General features: G+C 39.5%; 1 protein-coding gene across 1 annotated transcript in view; it reads left to right on the top strand.

Moving 5' to 3' along the window:
• The window catches only part of PKHD1 (PKHD1 ciliary IPT domain containing fibrocystin/polyductin), a 271,462-nt gene that overhangs the window by 118,726 nt on the left and 132,068 nt on the right, over positions 1–20,668 (top strand). The window contains exons 38-45 of the mRNA XM_074820252.1: positions 3,596–3,803; positions 4,777–4,934; positions 6,545–6,739; positions 7,800–7,925; positions 10,604–10,737; positions 15,489–15,601; positions 16,930–17,029; positions 18,371–18,505. Of these exons, the coding sequence (XP_074676353.1) occupies positions 3,596–3,803; positions 4,777–4,934; positions 6,545–6,739; positions 7,800–7,925; positions 10,604–10,737; positions 15,489–15,601; positions 16,930–17,029; positions 18,371–18,505 (1,169 nt within the window). The remainder of the gene's footprint in view (positions 1–3,595; positions 3,804–4,776; positions 4,935–6,544; positions 6,740–7,799; positions 7,926–10,603; positions 10,738–15,488; positions 15,602–16,929; positions 17,030–18,370; positions 18,506–20,668) is intronic.

The raw sequence follows: 20,668 nt of genomic DNA, 5'->3' as shown, positions 1-20,668 counted from the left end.
ACTGACCATGAAAGTATTGCTGACAAAATCCTGTGGGTCACTCGTGCTGCTTAGAGTAGAGGAGAATTGACTTACAGGTGTTGTTGTATGTGGGAATATAAATGGGAAGCAAGGAAAGAACCAATTTGCTGGAATTTTTTTTTTCCTAACAAAAATATACTAAAAGTATTGGAAATTGGAAGTAGATCTTACACATACAAAGAAATATCCCATCCTGCCTAAATCATCAGGAAAAAGGCAAAACAAACTGTGGAATGGGAGACAGAGAGAGAGTCTGGGAGGATGCAGTAAGAAGTCAAAAAATAAAAACAAAACAAAAACCAAGGAATGTCTGGGTACCTTGAATACTCTTCTTTTAGAAGAAAAAACAACTTGAGAAGATTTTCCTTAAAAAATTTTGTTTCAGAGCTTGGAAGTGGAAAAAAAGCCTGAAACAAGCCTTTTCCATTAGAGCATATTTTGAATGCAGAACAGTGGTTTGCACCTCTTAATGACAAGAGTCATTGCCCAGCAGTGATTTTATAATGGTTGCTGTAGTGTGTGTGTGACAGATGTACACAATGGAAGTCAGTGGTGTGTCTGGCCACAGATGCACTCAGACACACACTCTAACACATGGACACAAATCAGTACTATAAACAAAAAGTCCAGAGCTGGAGAAAAATTGTATGCTGCTCAACATGCAGATGGCTGCTGTCAGTCGTTCGCTTTTATGTGAGTCCTAAAAATTCATGAGATTCACTCAATGAAAGAAGGTAAATCAATAAAGATGATGAGACTGCTGCTAGTAAAAAGATGCACATAGAATGAGATCAAGATGGTTTTTTTTGAGCTTGCTAAAGCTGTGTTGAGCATGAGGTCTCACCAGGAAAATCTTTGATGACTGTGCTCATGAATGGTGCAAGGTGGGCTTTGGCTATGTCTACATTAGAAAACAGTATGGTCCAGTAGAAGCAGATCTGTAGAGCGAATGATATAGGGGCTGGGGATGCAGTGTCCACACTGTATGTGTTTTAGGGGCTACTATAGAGTCATTCTAGTCTGGTTCCTTTAGTGTCTAAAGTGTATTATATGTTCTATTGGATTACAGCTTCTGCATTAGTTTCATCTGAAGGAAATCCATTTGATGCATTCCCAGTTCCATGATATGAACTAAGGCACATTAAGTGAAGGGTATCTTGGGAATTTTGCTTATCTGTAAATTGAGAAATTTCAAGTCTGATTTAAGAAAAAAAGAAAATATAATAATCCAGAAATATCTCAGATAGGTTTAGATGCCCATCATTGACAAACAGAGCAGGTGCTCAAGTTGACAGACTATAAAGACCTGATTCTTTCTTATTCTGCTGTGAATTCACTGAATTGGAGGTGCTACTTTTTATTTCCATCTTCATTAAGGAAAAGATTGGGACACTGGAGTATAAACAACGAGAAAGTGAAACAAGATATGGAAAGAGAAAAACTTGCTTAAAATAATTTGAAAATGATTTATTGAATGCAACCTCTACTCTCAGTGATTTCTGGTGTTATTACTTTTCTATAGCACAACCAGGGAGGACAGTAACTTGCTGTGGGCTAAAGGTAAATTATGATCTATTCCAAAGGAGGGAAGGAAAAACATACTAAATGTGGGTGTGTGAGGCACATACTGTCCCCTGATGGTGTTCGGTGTGTTGGATCTCACTGGACCAATTTGTTCCAAAGCCTGCTAGGGAAAAAGAAATGTCAAGAGTTAAAGCAAACTTCATGAAGTGAAGAAGGAAGGGTGAAATGGCAAGATGTTTCATTGCCAGGGCTGTTGTACACAGACTTGGTAATATGTCCACTGAAGAGGAGGGAATTTGGGAAACTGCAGTTGCCACCTTGCTATTGCCTTCCAGTGGTGAACTCAGGTTGCTGATGCAGTGGGCTTTTCTTCATCTTGCAGTTGGTCTGACCCATATATTCACACTGCTCACCACACCTACATCCCATTCCCATCCCCAGGGATGTTACGTGATCTTCACATCAGCTGTACCTTAAAGTTAAAAATATATTTTCAGGTCTATCCAGATTAAGGTCTCACCAAGGATGTTTCAGCAGTCTATTCGGAGATTCAAGTTTTATGGAAAAAAATCCCCAAAATTGCAGCATTAAAATAGTATGGAATGTTATTTCTGCTTTTGAATAAAAAAAAAGATGAACAAATTATATTCATATAAAATGTTTAAGCCACTTAACCCAAGATTTCAAAAAAATGACCCCTCATTTCAGATCCTTCACTGGAGACAGTTTCAAAATGACCTCATGTTGCTAGCTGAGCAATCTGTACACACTCTTAAAAGTTTTTGAAACTGGTGATATTTGTCTTTTCATATCTCACTGAAATGTTATTAATAGAAGCATGTGTTTTTGTGAATGCAAGTTACTTGTGGGCCTAGATTCACTGGATGTTGTTTTGGACACTTGACTGGGGAATCTGATAATTCTAAGTGCTTTTTGAACTCAGAGAAGGATGATGGTCCCTGCAAAGACTGCTCTTCTCCGTTGGTTATAAAGGGTGTTTAAGAACAGGCTGTTTCTCACATAAGGATGTCAGTTCTGGGGGAAAGAACCTGAATCTCAGCTCCCACTGCCTGTTGAGCAAACTTCTTTCCAGCATGTTTTTTCGGCTTTTTGGGACCAATAAAGACAAAAGATTTGAAATGAAGACGTTGTTTAGAAAGAGTTGCATTTCTGATCCAGATCAGTCTGATTCACCATCAGAGAAGGACCTGGGGGTGTTGATTGACAGCTGGCTGAACATGAGCCAGCAGTGTGCCCAGGTGGCCAAGAAGGCCAATGGTATCCTGGCTTGTGTTAACAATAGCATGGCCAGCAGGGACAGGGAAGGGATCTTACCCCTGTACTCGACACTGGTGAGGCTGCACCTCGATTACTGTGTTCAGTTTTGGGCCCCTCACTACAAAAAGGCCATTGAATGACTCGAGCATGTCCAGAGAAGGGCAACAGAGCTGGTGCAGGGTCTGGAGCACAGGTCGTATGAGGAGCGGCTGAGGGAATGGGGGAGTTTAGTCTGGAGAAGAGGAGGCTGAGGGGAGACCTCATCGCCCTCTACAGCTACCTGAAAGGTGGTTGCAGAGAACTGAGTATGAGCCTCTTTAACCAAGTAATAAGTGATAGAACAAGAGGGAAAAGACTCAAGTTGAGCCAGGGAAGGTTTAGACTAGATATTAGGAAGTATTTCTTTACAGAACGGGTAGTTAGGTGTTGGAATGGGCTGCCCAGGGAGGTGGTGGAGTCCCCATCTCTGGAGGTGTTCAAGAGGCAGGTTGACATAGCACTTAGGTATATGGTGTGGTTGGGAACTGTCAATGTTAAGTTAATGGTTGGGCTGGATGACCTTCAAGGTCTTTTCCAACCTAGACAATTCTGTGATTCTGTGATCCAAGCAGATGTTCACAAATACTCTTTTGTAACATTAGTCCCATATCTCCTACACAACATCAAGAAGAAATGAATGACTGTGGGATGATCCAAGTGAGGCAGTGTTTTCTAAGCACGCTGCTCCTGGTTTTTTATGTTGATTGACCTGTTTTTTAAATTTTTTTTTCAGGCTGGATGCCCAAAGTATCTTTAACACGCTTGAAATCATCAGCTCACATTAATGACACACGATTAGTGCTCCAGGAACCTGTTGATTGGCAACCTGGTGACAAAATTGTGGTGGGGCAGACAGGCCTTGGAGATGCACAGCAGCAAGAAGAAATGGCTGTTATTGAGTCTGTGAACAACACGGAGCTGTACCTTAGGTCACCACTCAGGTATCCTTTCAAGGGCCAAGGGGATTTCTATAGCAGAGAACTAAACCAGAGGAAAATTTGGTCAAAGTGAGGATTTGATGTTTCCTTGGGACATAATAACTATATAAATCCCTTTAACAAAGTTAGTCAGAGGTATTTCAGTTCCTCTTAAAGCTAGTGGACGTTCAATCCCTAATGTTTCTGACTATGCTTAAATTCTGTATCATAACCATGAACTGAGAAAACCTTTGAAGCAGAAAACACCCATGGTCAGCACAGTCCAGTGGCCTCAGCATAGGGTTGGCAAAGAAATTTACTCCATAGTTAATTTCTTGAGAAAGTGAATATTTTTTTCACAAAAAGTGTCTGACTTCATTAAAAAAAAACCCCAAAACTTCCCTTTTTGGATGATTTGCTTAAGGTGATTAACAACACACTCAAAGTGAATTATTTCAGTTTGGAAATAATGCTTCCATGTTTCCAGTGAGTAATAGTTTCACTGCTTTATGTTCTCTTTGTCTTCTGTGAGTGGAGATCTTGGTCAAACTGTACTTCTTATCATCATCACATGGAGCGCCAGTGTTGAAATGTGTTATCTATTTGGGAGGCAACACAACTCCAGTGCCTAGGAAGATTAACGGTATCATTTTTGGAAATATTTGGGGCTTGAGGAAGAAAGTACTGATATTTTTCACCAAAATATGTTTTGGAAAGATGATGGAAATTCAATGACTGAAATATTTACGTGTAAATATACATAATCTAGGGAAAATTTATGAGCTTGAGAGACAAAAAGATAAAAAAAAAAATCAACCAAAGAAAAATATATCCAGCCCACATTTGCGGACACATTGGATATGCCACTGTCCATGGTGAGAAGAAAACTGAACCCAGCTCTGAATTCGAAAGTTGGAGTCATAAGCTTAGGGTAAACATCATTCTTGCCATCTGACAGGTGTAGATGCTTTTGTGGCTTTTTTATGTCTTTCCCTAGGTACTCCCACAGTGTTGAAGATGGATGGGTGAATGGCCAAAGCCTGCCTTTGAGTGCTGTGGTGGCAGTGATTAGCAGAAGGGTGGTTGTTCAAGGAAATGTCACAATGGAGAGGATGTCACACCTTCGACAGTGTGCAGAAGCAGCTGTTACAAGAGGTGAGGAGGTTTTTTCTTACAGAAACATTCCGAGGAGGAAAATTACTCCATTAAAATCACATCGTGGTATCACTGTGTATTAGTAATCTTTTTTAATAGGATAACTTTGAGACATACCAGTGCCAGGAAAGAGAGTTTATCTTTCCAAACATTGTTTGACATTGAAGTGTGAAGTCTTGGGAGTTGAACTGCATTTCATGGTAATATCTCCAATGTATTATTTTCAAATTGTTGTTTCAAGCCATCTTGGGAAAGACCCTTTAGTTCTGCCTGAGCCTAAGGGTGTAGAAAAGAAAGTATCTTCTGAAAACATGTTTCAGTGTACATAATATATTAAATTTTTAATTGTGTTTACTGTTTAGTCACTTTGAGAAGAAGGAAAAACAAAACAGCCCAATGCTGTTTGTACTCTTTAGTGTAAAATATTGAGATGTTGTTTAGTGTTTAAGGGATACCAAGAAAAAATAATGGGTGATGGTTTCTTGTAGCATATAATAACACTGGTGAAACAATGTTAAGTATCTCAGTTCTCCTTTAGTTTTACCTGTGTGAAATGCCATGAAGGTTGACAGGTGGCTTCCTGATTTACACCAGCTGATGAGGAAGCAGAATCAGACACAGTGATTATAATTTGAGGAGAGTTAGGTTATCTGGCAACCCAGGTGTAAGGTTTCCTTTAAAAATAAAATGCCTTGGGCTTTCAGACTGTGACACAAGACTTCATTTGATATCCAGCAGCCAACTGCTTCTATTACTCATGGATTTATGGTCCATTTTCTGTGGAACTCATAAATATAGGCTCTGAAATGTGCTAACCGTTTGAGGTTTTTATTTGAGTTAAAAGATAGGAGGATTTCACAGAGGAGGCACCAGAAGGTGAGTGAGCAGTGTTTTTTTTGCAGTTAATTTACCTTCTTTAAATGAAAAATGAGCATTACTGAGCATAAGCAGGCAGTGCTGGAATTTGAGATCCCCTCTGCTCATCCACTGAAAGAGCTCAAGTTGCCCATTAATAGCCTGAATCCCTTCATACCAAAATATCCTAGGCACAGACCCATGGAAGGATGTCTTTCATGAATATCAATGCCTTCCCCAACCCTATGGTTTACTTTCCTTGTCTTCAGACTGTAGGTAGTAACAGCTCCCCATCCATCTGCAGGGAGAGTCAGGAGAGCAAGAATTTTAAAGAAATTTCAGAATGTTCTCATTTCAGTTTAGTTCAGTACATCCATGCCCAATCCTCTTTTCAAGAACCTCATCCAAGCTAAATCAATGTCAAATCCATCTTTCCCGTGCATAAGACTATTTAAAATTGAACACAGGGAACTTTCCAAGGCATAAAACTACCACAGCTTCCTGCTGGTTTTAATATATGTTCCTCTAAAAATGTCCAGACTCTTAGGGAAGGAACCATGAGAGCATTTAGAGGGAATATCAAATATGCTTGCCTGTGGCTATTTGTCTTTGGGCCCGTGTTTAAGATTGCTGCTGGAGTTGGAGTCTCACTGAATCAATGTGGTGGGTCTCATGATGTCGCTTGGGGCACTCTGCATGTCCCATGGTCACCATGGAGAAGCAACATTGACAGCTCCCACTGGGTTGTATTCTAGGTGGCTCCAGGTGTCTGTACAAGCAAAGCGAGAGGCAGCTGGGGTCTCGAGACCTGGGGGCCATCGTGGTTGTGGAGGCCTTCCAGGGAGAGGCGAGTCGGCTCCGGGTGGAGGGGGTTCAATTCCACCACATGGGCCAAGCGTTTCGGCAGCACTGCAGTGCCCTGACTGTTGTTGGCAATGCATGGATGGCAGGTGAGACAACTGCACTGGAGGTGGGTCCAAATGATGTCAAATGTCCACCTTTTCCTGCCCAAAGCTGGGGCATATGTCCTCAAAACCTGCTCAGGTCTTGGTCAGTTGATAAATTGGATTGGTAAATGTGAGAAAACCTCACTTGTAGTCTAAGCCCAAATGAAACTTGATGGAGTGCTTTAAGCTGCTTTATTACCTTTGCATCTCTGGACAGCTTCTCCTAAAATAATATTTCATTTTTATGCCACACGTCTGAGTTGGCATGCTACTTCTAGCTCTGGAAATAAATACGCTAATATACTGTGAAGTGGCTCAGGGCTGTGCGGTAGCATAGGCCAAAATTTAATTCTCTCACCTGAAGGTTAAGGAACATATTAAGTTCTTTTGACTTTTTCACTGGTAAGTGCAAAATTCCTCTCTGTGAAAGTGGCAGTGAGGGCTCTGAAGACTTGTGGTGATAGGAGCAAGTTGGGTGTTTTCAAATAATGTTTTAAGGGTACTGGATGGGACTTCCCCCTTCAGCTAACCCACATTTATGCCTTTCCTATGCCATCTTCATCACTGAGAGATAATCTAGGCTTCCTGATGGCAAAAGGCAGCACTGGCTATGATTCTGGAGTACAGTGGGCAGGTCATCGTGCCTGGCTAAGACAAGTTGTAAAAGATACCTGCTCTGTCCTCACTGCCCTTCTGAAACGTTCCTCCTCTCCTTCAATCCCACTTCAATCATTTAACTGCCTGGGCTCATAACATACTTCACTCTTGGGATCTTACCCCATCCTTTCACTGGATCTCTTCCTCCTTCCTCACAATAGTGGACCACCTCCAGTAACCCATTTCTGTGCTCAGGGCCACTCTTCCCTACTGTGCCCATCTCAGCCATGCCAGCCTGTTGGCAAAGATCTGCCAGGTGAGTATGTGTGGGCAGCTGCAACCGAGCAGTCTCATGGAAGCCAAAAGGATTAATTGCACAAGATCAAAGGATGAGGAGCGAAAATAAGACTGTCCCAACCTTCAAGCTGCAGTGTGCTTTTTGCTCACAGCACTCATTTCTTTCCAGACTCTCACATACGCGGCTGTTGTGTTATGGACTCCTTTGGCCGAGGACTCCATCTGACCGGGATCTCAAACCTTAGTGTGGACAGCAATGTTTTCTATAACATTTCAGGCCACGGGCTTCTGCTGGGTAAGTGAAACAAGAAAATAACTATCTTATATATAATAGCAACATGTGCTGATTACCATTTGCATGAAAATCCCGTTGGAGGAAAGAATGGCAGATCCTTAACTACACCCTGAGAATCACATCTTCCACATTTTCTGGTATCAATGAATCTGGAATAAAGCTCCCATGATTCCACATACAACTCCCAGCAGCTGTTTCCATTTGACCATACACTCTCTCTTTCTTCAGGTCAGTCTTCATTTGATCTGGATCTTTTCTTTTTTTTTTTTTCAGTCTACAAGCAGAAGGAGATTTTTTTTAGGGGATTGATTTATCTGTCTTTTGGAAGAGCACCATTATGCAATATTTAAGACCCCAGTTCAGTGAGGCATTTAAGAGCATACTTACCTTTAACTTCAGTCATTTGACATCGACGATAATGGAGTGAAAGCATATGTTAAAAGTTAAGCAGAGGATTTAGCGCTTAAATAAATTGGAGCTTGGAGCAACAAAAATGTTAAACAACAAAATATTTCTCCTAACTAACCATCAGGAGACTGACTTGCAGCATCTTCTGCTGGGATCTCATGTTGCCTGAATACCTAAAGATATAGCTCAATTTTTGTTTTCTGTCAGAGATGGGATAAAAATGACCAATTTTAAGATAAACAGAGGGGAAAAAAAAAGCCTTCAGTCCTGATCCTGCAGTTCCACACACACAGCGAGTCCCTATGCTAGGTCCTGTATATAAACATAATGAGAAGTGATAGATTACGATTTAAACAGAGGAGACTGTAAAGTGGGAGTGATTGTACACAACTTGTACATGAAGAGAGCTGGCTCAGAGAGATGCAACGACTTGCCCAAGGTTTTGCACAGAGCCCCTGTGGCCATGGGGAAACAGAACAAGATCTCCAACCTGTCAACATGCCTTGGCTCACTCGTGCTAGGACATGTGTCTGAGTTAAAGGGCTCTGGGCTGCGCTGAATCTTTCCACTGAAGTTTCAGCCTGAATACACCTTATCCCCAAGATGTCTCTAATGGCTTCACTGTCAGCAGCTCCAGAGGGTCTGATGGATGAATTTATATATCATTTTGTTGCCTGTGAAGGAATATTTATTATAGCTGGCTATTTGCAGCTCCAGAATTGGACTCCTTCAGTGATTTCATCTAAAACCCTTATTTTCTGAGGGTTTGCAAGACAGTCATAAAAAGTCGCTCTGGGCTTAAAATTAATTGACACACCAGGTCTCAGCTTGGAAGCCAAGATCTTTTATGCCACCTCGAAAACCTATATGGCTGTCAAAAGGACTGCTTTAGGATCCTGTTCATGCTCTGGTAGTGGCATTGTTTGTAGTAAATACAGCCTGGAAAGGAAATATTTCCTAAATGGATCTTGTTCCACAAATGGAGAAAGGCTCAAGAGACTGAGAGGAAGGCTAAAAGTAATTACTGCCATTCCCAAAACCAAAGCACATCAGTTTTCCTGTGAAGTGGCTTACGTTTGAGGTAGTAATGATTGGAGAAGGGATTTGTATTTGGAACAGAACTTGAGTAGGTATAGTTGAAAATAATCGTTTGATAAACAAAACTAAACAGATTTAATTGGCTTCTGGCGTGGGCCAGAGATGTTCCACTATGTAATCTGCTTCCAAAACACCAGAGCAGTGGGACATATGCTGATGTGTCCTTATTTGGACTTGACTTGTATGGCACTGTCCACTTTTTGCCTTTGGGTGGCACATTTCTTCATGGTGTAGTTTAAAAAGATATTTCTTTTTTTTTTTTTTCCCCCCTACTTCAATACTGTTACTAGATCTGGGGCATCCCATGACTCCGAGTTGTGTGATCAATTGGTTGATTGATTTTTCCTTTTTCTTCTCATGTTTCATTGCTTAGGGGGGCAAAATCCCCACTTTTTGCAGAGTTGCACTAGGTGCTCTTATTTAGAAATTGTCTTACCTGTAAGTAGGACACTGGGTGGAGACACAGGAGATAAATAGGACTTTGAATTCTAGTACTGCCAGAAGCGTGCCTGTGTGTGCATAGGTAAGCCACTTCCCCACTCTGAATCTTTCTTTTTCCAACTGTAAATGTGCTTTATAATATACCTTTTATTCATTTGCTCCATAAACTTGCAGTACAGTATGGCTGGTGTTATAGATAACACCTGGTACAGGGTCTTCTGCATATTGCATTGAGAATCAGTTTCCACTGCCTCTTTGTAGAATATGAACCATAGTATTCCTTTCCCTGATTGTTTTTATCTCATTAAAGTGTAAGCTCTCAGTGGCAGAAACTGTTTTTTACCACATTTACAATGTTGATCAGATCTTGCTAGTGGCCTCCTGACATTTCTGAAGCACAGTCTTTCCCTTTCCATGCTGCGCACTGTGTTGAGCAGTCATGGCAGTCTTTGACCTTCTCACAGCCATCTTCTGCTGTGTGTTAAACACAGGTTTCTAAGTGTTTTTCAAACAGTGATTTACCCAAGGACAATTAGCAGCAAAAGCTAATTCCCAGGTGGGCCATGCCAGCAAAGCAGGCAGGGCAAACCCCAGCAAGTTCTGTGAATTGCATAATAGAGTTTTTCCAGTTATATTTACATTTCTGTTACTTTTTTCTTTCTTTTTATATTTTTCTTTTTTTCCTCTTTTTTTTTAATTTTTTTTTTTTTTTAATTTATTTTATTTTAAAGGAGAAGGACTGGAAGAGGGGAACAGAGTCAGTAACAACCTAGTGATTGGCCTTTCTGGAACAGACGGTTTATCAAACATTGAGACACTGTCACCGGCAGGGATCTATGTCAGGGCTCCTGTCAACCACATCAAGGTAGGAAGTTCAGGTATAAAATGTAACATTTCCTCTCTAATCAAAGATATCAGAAAGTTATGGAGTTCATTTATCTGGGAGATCATATACACAACATCTGCTTCTTGGCTGAACTGTCAGAAACTGTGCTTGTGATAGGATATTACAAATGTCTATTACAAAATAAATTCTATTAATGGGCAAATTTATTACTGAAAATTTTACTGCACTTGAATGGAATGATATATTGCAGTGAGATCCTTCATCCTGGGATACTTTCAAAAGTTGTTTTATTTTCTAATACTCATGGATTCAAAAAACTGGAAAAAAGTTCAAGCTCAGCTTCTCTAGAATTTTTTCCTACTTCTGTCTTTATAACAAAAATAATCTCTATTTTAATGGTCAGATGACAAACACACTAAAATTCAGCAATATCAAATGCACCTCTGTCTGGATTTAAAATGACAACTTACATACAGTCCAGGATTTGCATTCCAGGGTGAGAAGGAGAATGTGTTCCCTGTCCTATAAAAATGACATTGATTTTAAAAGAAATGAAGCTTCTCTATTCTAAATAGTGATAAACCATCAAACTCCTAAAAAGCTAACAGGCTAACAACCTTCACATCAAAAAGTTGAGCTCAGTAAAAATCTTTTTATTCACTAATTCTCTGATGCTTTCTTTTAGTTCATACTTTTAGTCCATACTTTTTTTGTCTTATTCAAGTCACATTTCAGAATAAAGAGTCACTTTTAAGTATTTCATGGAAAAAAAATATGATTTTCACCAATTTCAAACATTTTTCCTTCCCAACTATTTTAAGTCTGGAATTTCATTGAAACTGACCTTTCTTACCACAGTTTCAGTTGTGACAAATGCACGCTTTCATTTAAAAAAAAAATCCTAACCTGTTCTATTGCTAACCCACAGAAACCAAAGCAATTATTAACTGTATGTGAAGACCTAATCGCCTCCTGGGCTTCTGTTCCAAGAGGAAAGAATTGCACAAAAATTTGAAGGTGAAAAAAGGACCAACACATTTCCTATGTTAGTATAAAGGCAATAGTACTTAGGAAGGAGGACTTTTCTGCAATTCCCTCAAGGGCATATTTATCATTTTTAAGACCATCAAATATGGTTAAAAAATACAACAACTAGGCAGAATCACATGAATTTCAGCTCCACTAAACACAGAGTTTTGTACTATCATGCACTGACTTACCCTGGAGCTGTCTACTCAGTCGCCAGTGGCTCAGCTTTTGAAAAGGTTTGCTGCAATTATCTCTATGGGTACATGTGAACTGACTGTGGTCGGTTTTCAGCACATTTGCTTAGCTCTCTTGGTTCACATGTCTTCATAGATATGCCCAAAACTGCATCTGTGGCTGTGTACCTGAACACCAGGGTTAAGTCTGCTCTCCAGAGGTGTGTTACTCAAGGCAGAATAGCAGATGGCCCTTGAAGGGTTGCTGGTAAACCTCATTGTCAGCAGTCTCTCAGAGTGGGGTATTTGAGGCATTGCAGCAGAAAAAGGAAAATATGAAGTTGCCTACCTTAAAATTGTTATTAGCTGCACTTACTGTTCTACAGCACCAGGCAGTGTTCAGCAGAAGCCATGAAAGGACATGGATATTAAGAGAAAAAGTCACACTTCTTCCAAGCAAAACACCTGTGCCGTGGCCTTTTCCTTAGTACAATAATAATCACTAAATGCAAGGGATGTTGGACCAGCACTGGTGTCATGATGTTACAGAGTTTCAGCACATTTTATCTGATCAAATGGCTCAAGACTAGATATTGCTTTTTAGGTATTTACAATCTTAATTTAATAGGGAAGTTTGAAGAGTGTAATGGGAAAGACTCATCTTCCCACTGCCTGGTTTCCAGGCAATGACATAGAATAGAAATTTCCCCCTCTAGATTTTAATGTTAGGTCAGTGTTGGGTTTTCTGTTTGCTTGATTTTTGCTTTCAGATTGTCATCTTTCAATTACTGGTTTTAAACTTACAGGCTGTAATCTTAAGGCAAAGATTACAACTAAGATAGACAGAGGGCTCTAGATCTAGACTGTGTTACATCTTCTGTGCATGATGGGTTAAGCTTTCCACAGTGAGTCCTGCAATAGTATTTTCATAACTGCTCAATTTACTTGGGAGCCTAAATTAGCATCGGTGACTGAAGAGCTTAAATTTCCTTGAAAATCAGTGGTCTCCTAAACGGTGTTGAAATTGGGGCACAGCAGTCACTCAAACCTGAGACTACAAAGACATTCAGAGACTCAGTTCCCACTGGTTTCCATTTGACTTAAGTTCTTAAGTGCATTTGTGAATCAGGGTGTTAGATAAAATTTTATACTCATGCAGCATAAGGGCAAGATTATTATTACAAGGTTTGTTTTGTTTTCTTTTTTTTTTTTTTTTTTTTTTTTTTTTTAAATAAAGCATGGAAGCAGTGGTTATCACTTTTTAGTGTCATAAGACATCTTCATTAGCAGGCTGGATTCTTGCCTTTTAAATGCTATCAGCATGAGGAACTGAAGATGCATCTCTTTGATATTGGCCCTTTTGTCACTGAAGTGCATGACTTATGTCCCTGGTTTTATTTTTGTGTGCAGGAAAAAAAAAAAAAAAAGTAATTTTTAACCTTCTTCTCTTGGTTCTCTTGGGCCCAGCGGGTTTTGGACCTTTTCTAGTAACTTACTATTCATAAACATTCAATGCCCTTTAATCCCAGACCCAACATGCAGTGCTCATGCATAACAGCATACAGGTGGGATTTAAGAAATTCAACATGCATCCTCCCTTTCCTTTCTTGACCTGGTGTTGAAGACTGGGAAACAGCTTGAATGAATGAATGGGGTGGATATCAGCACATGTTTCCATGTCAGAGGAGTGACTGATGGTTACGCTGTTGATAAATGGGTTTATTCCTCAATATCACCCAACCCAGCCATTCTCCACAGTACCAAAGAGGTGAGGCTGTATCTGTTTAGCATCAATTGTTTCTCACTGTTTCATCCCTACTGAGATCTTTTCTGAAACCTTCTACAAGGTGAGGGCACAGTGAAGTGAGACCTTTGGGGGTGCTCCTTGCATCCTGCCAGGTTCTGAAACTGGGGGAGTGGTGCTGGGCACACTCTTCAGAGCTTTAACGTCATCTTTATGGTCAACAGTTTGAGACCTGGTTATCTAAAAGAAATTCATGAAATATTTACATTAGCAGTGTTGTACAGTTAAGAGACACTTAAAACGTCAGCCACGTTATTTTACTGACTTGCAGTGCATACCTCCAGGTATTTGGCGTGCTCAGGGAGGTAATTTCTCTCTGGAATTTTGGTTGCACGGACATTCGTAATATACTGACTTCCACAAAGAATTGATTTCCACACAAAATTCCCTGCTTGCCTAAAACCCCTGCCCTCCAGCCACTAGCTGGCTGAATAAATATGCAGTTTTTTTCCTTATGAATCATCTGTAGAACGCACGATTGGAGTCGCAAGTAAAAGATCCTGGAAATAATGTGACTGGACTACAGAAGTGTTTTGTTAAAGGAAAAGGGTCTGCGGCTGCACTTTCAGAAAAAGCAGCAGTTTTACACAGGGGATAGAGAAAGCAGTGCTTTGGGTATTGATACCTCTTTGTCGCTTGACAGATGTCAGAGATCATAACTGCAGGGAACACACTTGGATGGGTCAGAAGAAAGTAATTGGTATATGGAAGCTTTCACCTCTAGGCCACCAGGCTTAGCTTTGGTTTGGACCATCAGGGACCAAAAAGTCATTAGTGTTTTAACACTGTCCAATGACCTATGAATGGTAGTGGTGGGTGTCAAACCCGATCTTAGAGAACAAGCTCTTCTTTCTGCAAGAAATTTCATCTTAGACTCCCCTTGGAGAACTAGATACCTCCAGAGGGCAATTCATCTTATCTAAGAATAGACTGGAAAGGGAAAGGTTTACTGGCCTGGACTTCAGCATCAAATTTTTACACATCTAAGGTAGATGAGAGGGATCATGCCCAGATGCACACATGAAAACGTTGCTATATGGACACCATCCAACATTAGGTTTGGCCGCTGTCCAAATGAAGAAGGTAAGAGCAGGTTTTTCTCCCAGAGTAGAAAAGCTCCTAACCCACTGTATATAACCCACATAACCCACTTGCTACGGAGTCTGTAAGTACCAAACTCCTAATTTAAGGCCAGGCAGACTTTATGATCACTTATTTTTCACCTCTTGCAATAATACAAAGAATTAAACTCCGTAATTTCTTCGTTAAGAGATATTAAATGACAATAACTTACAGCACATCTTCCCATGGTTATTCGCTTACTCTGTTAAAAATAATCCAAAGCAAGTAATTTACTAAAAGTCTGAGTAAGATTAGTTGTTTCTTTTAGTTGTTTCTTTCATGACATTGTCTTCCTACTTAGAGAGGATTTTATAGGGGTAAGAAGTTTTCCACACACTATTTTCTTATCTATATTTTTAAGAATTATGGCAATATCACTTTTCTGTCATTTGTTTCTTATTGCTTGGCCAACCCTTGTTGTGTGACTTGAGAATAAGTTTTTTTAAGATTGGCCCAAGGACAGAGCAAAACCAGGACAAGATTGAGGACACAGAAACAAGGTACCAGCTTCTGCCAGCCAGATTTACCAGAATTTGAATGGAGTTCAGCTGGGATTTTAATTTGGGTTTTTCTTAAGTTTATTTTAATTTCTAGAAATCTGTGGTAATCTTTTTTTCACAGTCACATATGTTTCTTTGCAGGGTAACACAGTGTGTGCTGCTGGGTATGGCTATTTCTTTCATCTCTCCCCTGAGGGACCATCCAAAATGCCTCTCCTGTCCTTCAGTGAGAACATAGCTCATTCCTGCACAAGGTACTTTGGGATTTTTGGTTAAAGAGATTTTCCTTCTATACATGGTAGTACTAACTGTAATTGCAGTGATAAGCAGAAAGGCTTTGCCTCTCCTTTCAGGTATTATTTTGTTTGTTTGTTTTTTCCACATTTTGTACCTTTTTAAGGTCTTTCTTGTAAGCAGAGTTCTCCACAGCAGAGCAGAATCAGAGTTTAGCAGCACTGTGGTTGGGGCTGTTTTTCAGGGCCTGACTGTGAATGGTTTCCATAGTAGTTTCAATACAGTTGTTTCTTCTTCATTCATGAGCCCAATTTGTTAACTTGCAGCATTTTCCTGTGCTGGTAACAAGCTCCTCCACTTTAGCCCCTTGTTTAAATGATCCTGATGTAGTTTAAGGTGCCACATTTAACATGTTTCCTCATTAACCAATTAACAGCAAAGCATGTGCTCATGTGTTGAACTGAAAGCTCATTTTTAAGTATACCAGACGTTTTGAGCAGAAGAGGGTGGCATGCAGGAGAACAGATACACAATTTCTTTCTTACACTCCTTTAACATCATTGTTAGGTCACCATTAGAGACAGTATACTGGCTTAGACAACCTGAAGTGGCATTTCTTACCCACAAATACTTTATATCATAGCAGCATGTCTACTTAACCCTTAGAGTCTGGCCTTTGATTAAGTGGATTGAAATGGAGACCAAGCACTTTGCAGTGCAATGGGATAAAGGGTGCTGTGTGAATGTCAGACTTTACATATCACAATTATTCCCGTAGCTCTTTCCTGTACTTTCCTAAACCAGAAATGATAGTAAAAAATGACATCGTGCTAAAAATCAGTGGATGGTGTCACTTGAATTTTGAGGAAATCTGGATATTAATCTGGATTTGAAATCTCTGAGAAGGTCAAACTAAGGACTGCATTCAGGAACACTTACACTTGGAGCGTACTACAAGTTAGCTGAGTCCAAGAGCTAGCAAAGCCTTATCTGTCCAGATTCATGTCGGGCTCATCTGAAGCCAACACTGGTTGAAAGCTCATGAGTATGGTGGGGGTGTTTCGCAGAGAGCACCTGTCAGTGGTACCGTACACTGGTTGTTAGCCTTGTCATGGCTAAATCTGAAAATACTTGAAAAGAAATTGTAAGTATGTTCTCCCTCATGATTAGATGCCTAAAACAAACATTGCTATCCACCAGTTTTTGATTTTGGATTAAATGATAAAGTCTCATGCAGAGAACTGTTACAGATTTAAAATTTTAGATATCAAAATGATGAATAGGAAAATCTGCTCATGAATTCATACACTGTAAAAAAACAGTGTCCTTTACTTTCTTTCCTAAACAGGTACGGGTTGCTGGTGTACCCAGAATATTTGCCAGACAGCCCAAACAGACCCGTTCAGTTCAACAACTTCACAGCTTGGAGCAGCCAAGGTGGAGCACAGGTATGCCTTGACTGTCCTCTGTGATGCTGAGGATCTTTACAAGTATATCACCTCTACACTGACTTCACCTTGTAAGTCTTCAAATAGGCCACAGTTACGGTCAAAGCTCTTGTACCTTTATGTCCATGTCCCTCAGATGGAGGCTCCTATTTTGGTGATGAAGCCAGAAACACAATCTGTGCGAGCTCTTCTTACTGCTCCAGTGCAGAATCAGTGCTACTTTCATCACAGCCGGTGTCCTCTGTAATCATCTAGCATATGTCTGCCACTATAATCATAGAGTCATAGAATGGTTTGGGTTGGAAGGGCCCTTGAAGATCATCCAGTTCCACCCCCCCTGCCATGGGCAGGGACACCTTCCACTAGATCATGCAGCCAAAAATATCCTCCCGCTGGATCTGAGCTTTTTGTAAAGATTGCTGTTGGTAGAGGATCTGTTTCCTTCATAGGGTTACTGGTTCCCATGGGATTTTTTTCATCCTTGTTAAAAATGTGCACTGTTTTCTCTTTCAATTTATCTAGCTTCACTTTCCAGCTATTGTGGCTCACTGTTACTTGATCTGACTAAAAAAACCCACGCCACCCTTTAATAGCTGATACTTTCTTCCCATACTGGTGCTTAGTGGTTGTGATCCTCTTAACCCCCCCGTCTGATGACCTGAGCAGATGGTATGTCTTCCTCTGTAAGGCATGTTTTCTGGTCTAACGCATCCTACGGCTCTTCCTTTGAAGGTGTCCAATTTTCCAGTGTGTTCTTTTCAGACTGGTGTATTGTCTTTCTGGAAAAGCTTATCTATATGAAAAGAAGTACAACAGAAGGATGTTTTGCAGTTTTGTTTTTGTGGGTTTCTCTGCTGCAATTGTAATTTCTTTGTGTGTTACTGACTTAATGTACATTAATAACTAAGTTTATTGTGCTGCTTTCCATGAGGTCTCTCTAGGAACAGTCTTCTTGCTGTTAGGTGACTGTAAGCAGTATCTCTGGTTATTTTCAAGGCATCTTTCTGCCACAAACATTAACTGCTTTACCCTAATATTTTTTCCAGTAATAAAACCCAGAAAATTTAGAGCACTTTTACCCTATTACTGACTCTCAATTCTGATTTTCTTTCATAGTGTTCTTTTTACTTTTAACTTGAAAATAAGTTAACAATATAAAATTTTTTGTATTATTAATTGAAAGCGGAAACTAGACATTAAGGGGAGATTCTCAATTACTAAATACATGTTCAACATTTCTATGTGGTTTTGCACTTCCGCTTTGTATTCTGTTGTAAGGAAAGCAGTTATAAATCAAAATATTTTTATTTATTGTTATTCACTTATTATGCTTTTATGTAGATTTTTAAAAGCAGCAACCTTGAACTCCAACATTTCTGCATTTATGCTTGCAAAGACTTTGGCATTGACATCATAGAAAGCCTGGGAAACACTTCCGTAGCTAATAGTGTTTTAATTGGACACATTGGGCAAAAGGTAAGTACTTCAGGAACTATTTCAACATCTCTTGAATTCCACAGCAAGCCTTCAGATAGGAATTTAGAGAAATAAGAAAGCAACCTGAAGAACAGCCCCTGCTCCAAGGTAAAACTTGGATTTTAAATAGATTGTATGTAAAGACAAATGCAGCTTCAGGATGAGGTTTGGGCACTGATCTGTTTGCTTAGTCCTCTAACTGTCTTCCACTCCTTGGAAAGATGATGCCTTTAGCAGCAGCACCTGCTAAAGGGACATTGATTTGATGATAGAGCAGAGAAACTTGGAGCATCAGTACCAATCTCCCAGCCTGCTGGAACCAAGGATTTTGTTGTTTCTGCTGGCAGCAGCAGAAGAGGAATAACATTTGATCAGCTAGATCATGTATAATTTTTCATGTCCTCCGTTCACACCAGCTGATGAGAAACCAGAGATAGCACTCCGCAGGAAAATTCGGAATTTTCTTGAAATATCTTTTTATTTCAGTATGGAAGTTTTGAAGACTTTTTAAACAAAATTGAGAGAAGGACCCTGATTTTTCTATTTAAACATGGATTTTTTAAAAGATTTTATATTTAAATAAAGATTTTCTATTTAAATATGGATTTTTTAAAAGATTTTATATTATAATGCATATTCATGAATATTCTTTATAAAACAATGTTCAAAAGTAAAAACAAAATCACGATTCTGCTCAATTTATGAGCTGAAGGATTTTAGCACGATAAGTGTTAATTTTTTCCCTACTCGTGTTTTTGGTTTTTTTTTTTTTTTTCCCAAGAGTCACATGGTCTCAGAAAACCCTTGGAATTTCACAGAACCTGAATTTTTGAGAGAAATCATAATTTTTGTTTAAATAAGCTTTTCTAACATAAACTCCTACATACCTTTTACTGTAATAAAGAGACACCATTTAACCATACATAGTTGGGTTTAGTTTAGTGATTTGAGAATAATGAGGGGGTACAACAGATTTGATTTCTATCCTAGGTAACATTTTGGTTTCCTCTGCTCTCTCATAGCATCATTGGTCCACCTGGAACACAGCATGCTACTTATTTACTTGAGAAGGAAAAATGTTGTCAAAATGTAACATTCTTATTTATGCAGTAAATATGATCTTCCATTACTTCTTTAGGCAGCTGGACAAAGTCCTTTGGGTGCTACCAGGTTGTTAACAGATTAATAACATGGATAACAATGGAATTTAGTAACAACTGGCCACAGTTACTTGTTCATGCTTTTGAGGGCTTTTTAGCCCTGCTCAGTTTTCTGTTGTTTATGAAATTAATTTTCTCTCTGAGTGGCAGAAAAAGAGTTTTAAATGAGTTTTCTTTAGAAGCTCGCAGAAGGAAACCTGTGTAGCAGATCTATTGAAAGTATGTATCTCAGATTTAATCCTCGCCTCACCAGTCCAACCTTGCAGCGTCCCAATGACACAATTAATTTCTCTTGGACAGCAAAGGGTGGATATCTTTGTTTTTGCTTTGCAGGATCCATGGAAGGACTCCGATGTTGTACTTGTTAAGAGATTTAGAGGCACTCAGCTGTGCCTTGTTTCTTGCAGTACCCCAGGGGGGTGATTATCTTTGATTATCTCATGATAAGAGCCTCCTTGTCATAATTTACATCTTAATTTATGTAATTCTCCCTTTAATAATGATGTCTCTTTAATATCAATTAAAACTTTATGACATTAATTTAATGGGAACCTTGGATGTTCCTCTCTGCTAGACCTTCCAGTTTTTGAAAGACGTGTTTTAAAACACGACTGTTTTCTGGAAATATTAAGGCATTTAAAAATTTGGGCTTTGATCAATTAAAATATTAGCGGCAAGGCTAGATCCAGGGCCTGTAAAAGCCAAAAGACTTTCACTAGTTTCCTAGACATTCAGCAAGCCTCTTCCATACATTCATAAAGCAATTCATTGCCTTTGTGGAGCCAGTTGAGGAAAAGCATTTCTTCTTGAAAAAGAGGAGGTCTGAGAGACATGACACACACTGGGGAGGAATTATCGTCTCACACCCTTCTTCTATTTAATATTTATTTAAATAAAATAAATTAAAAAAAATATAGAAATGGGAGTGGTATGGAGGAACAGGCAAGTGTAAGCAAAAAACCAATAAAGTCTTTCTGACTGATATGTTACCAGAAGCCAGGGA

The sequence above is a fragment of the Strix aluco genome, chromosome 3 (assembly GCF_031877795.1).
Source record: "Strix aluco isolate bStrAlu1 chromosome 3, bStrAlu1.hap1, whole genome shotgun sequence".
NCBI lineage: Eukaryota > Metazoa > Chordata > Aves > Strigiformes > Strigidae > Strix > Strix aluco.
This window is presented reverse-complemented; position numbering and strand designations above follow the sequence as displayed.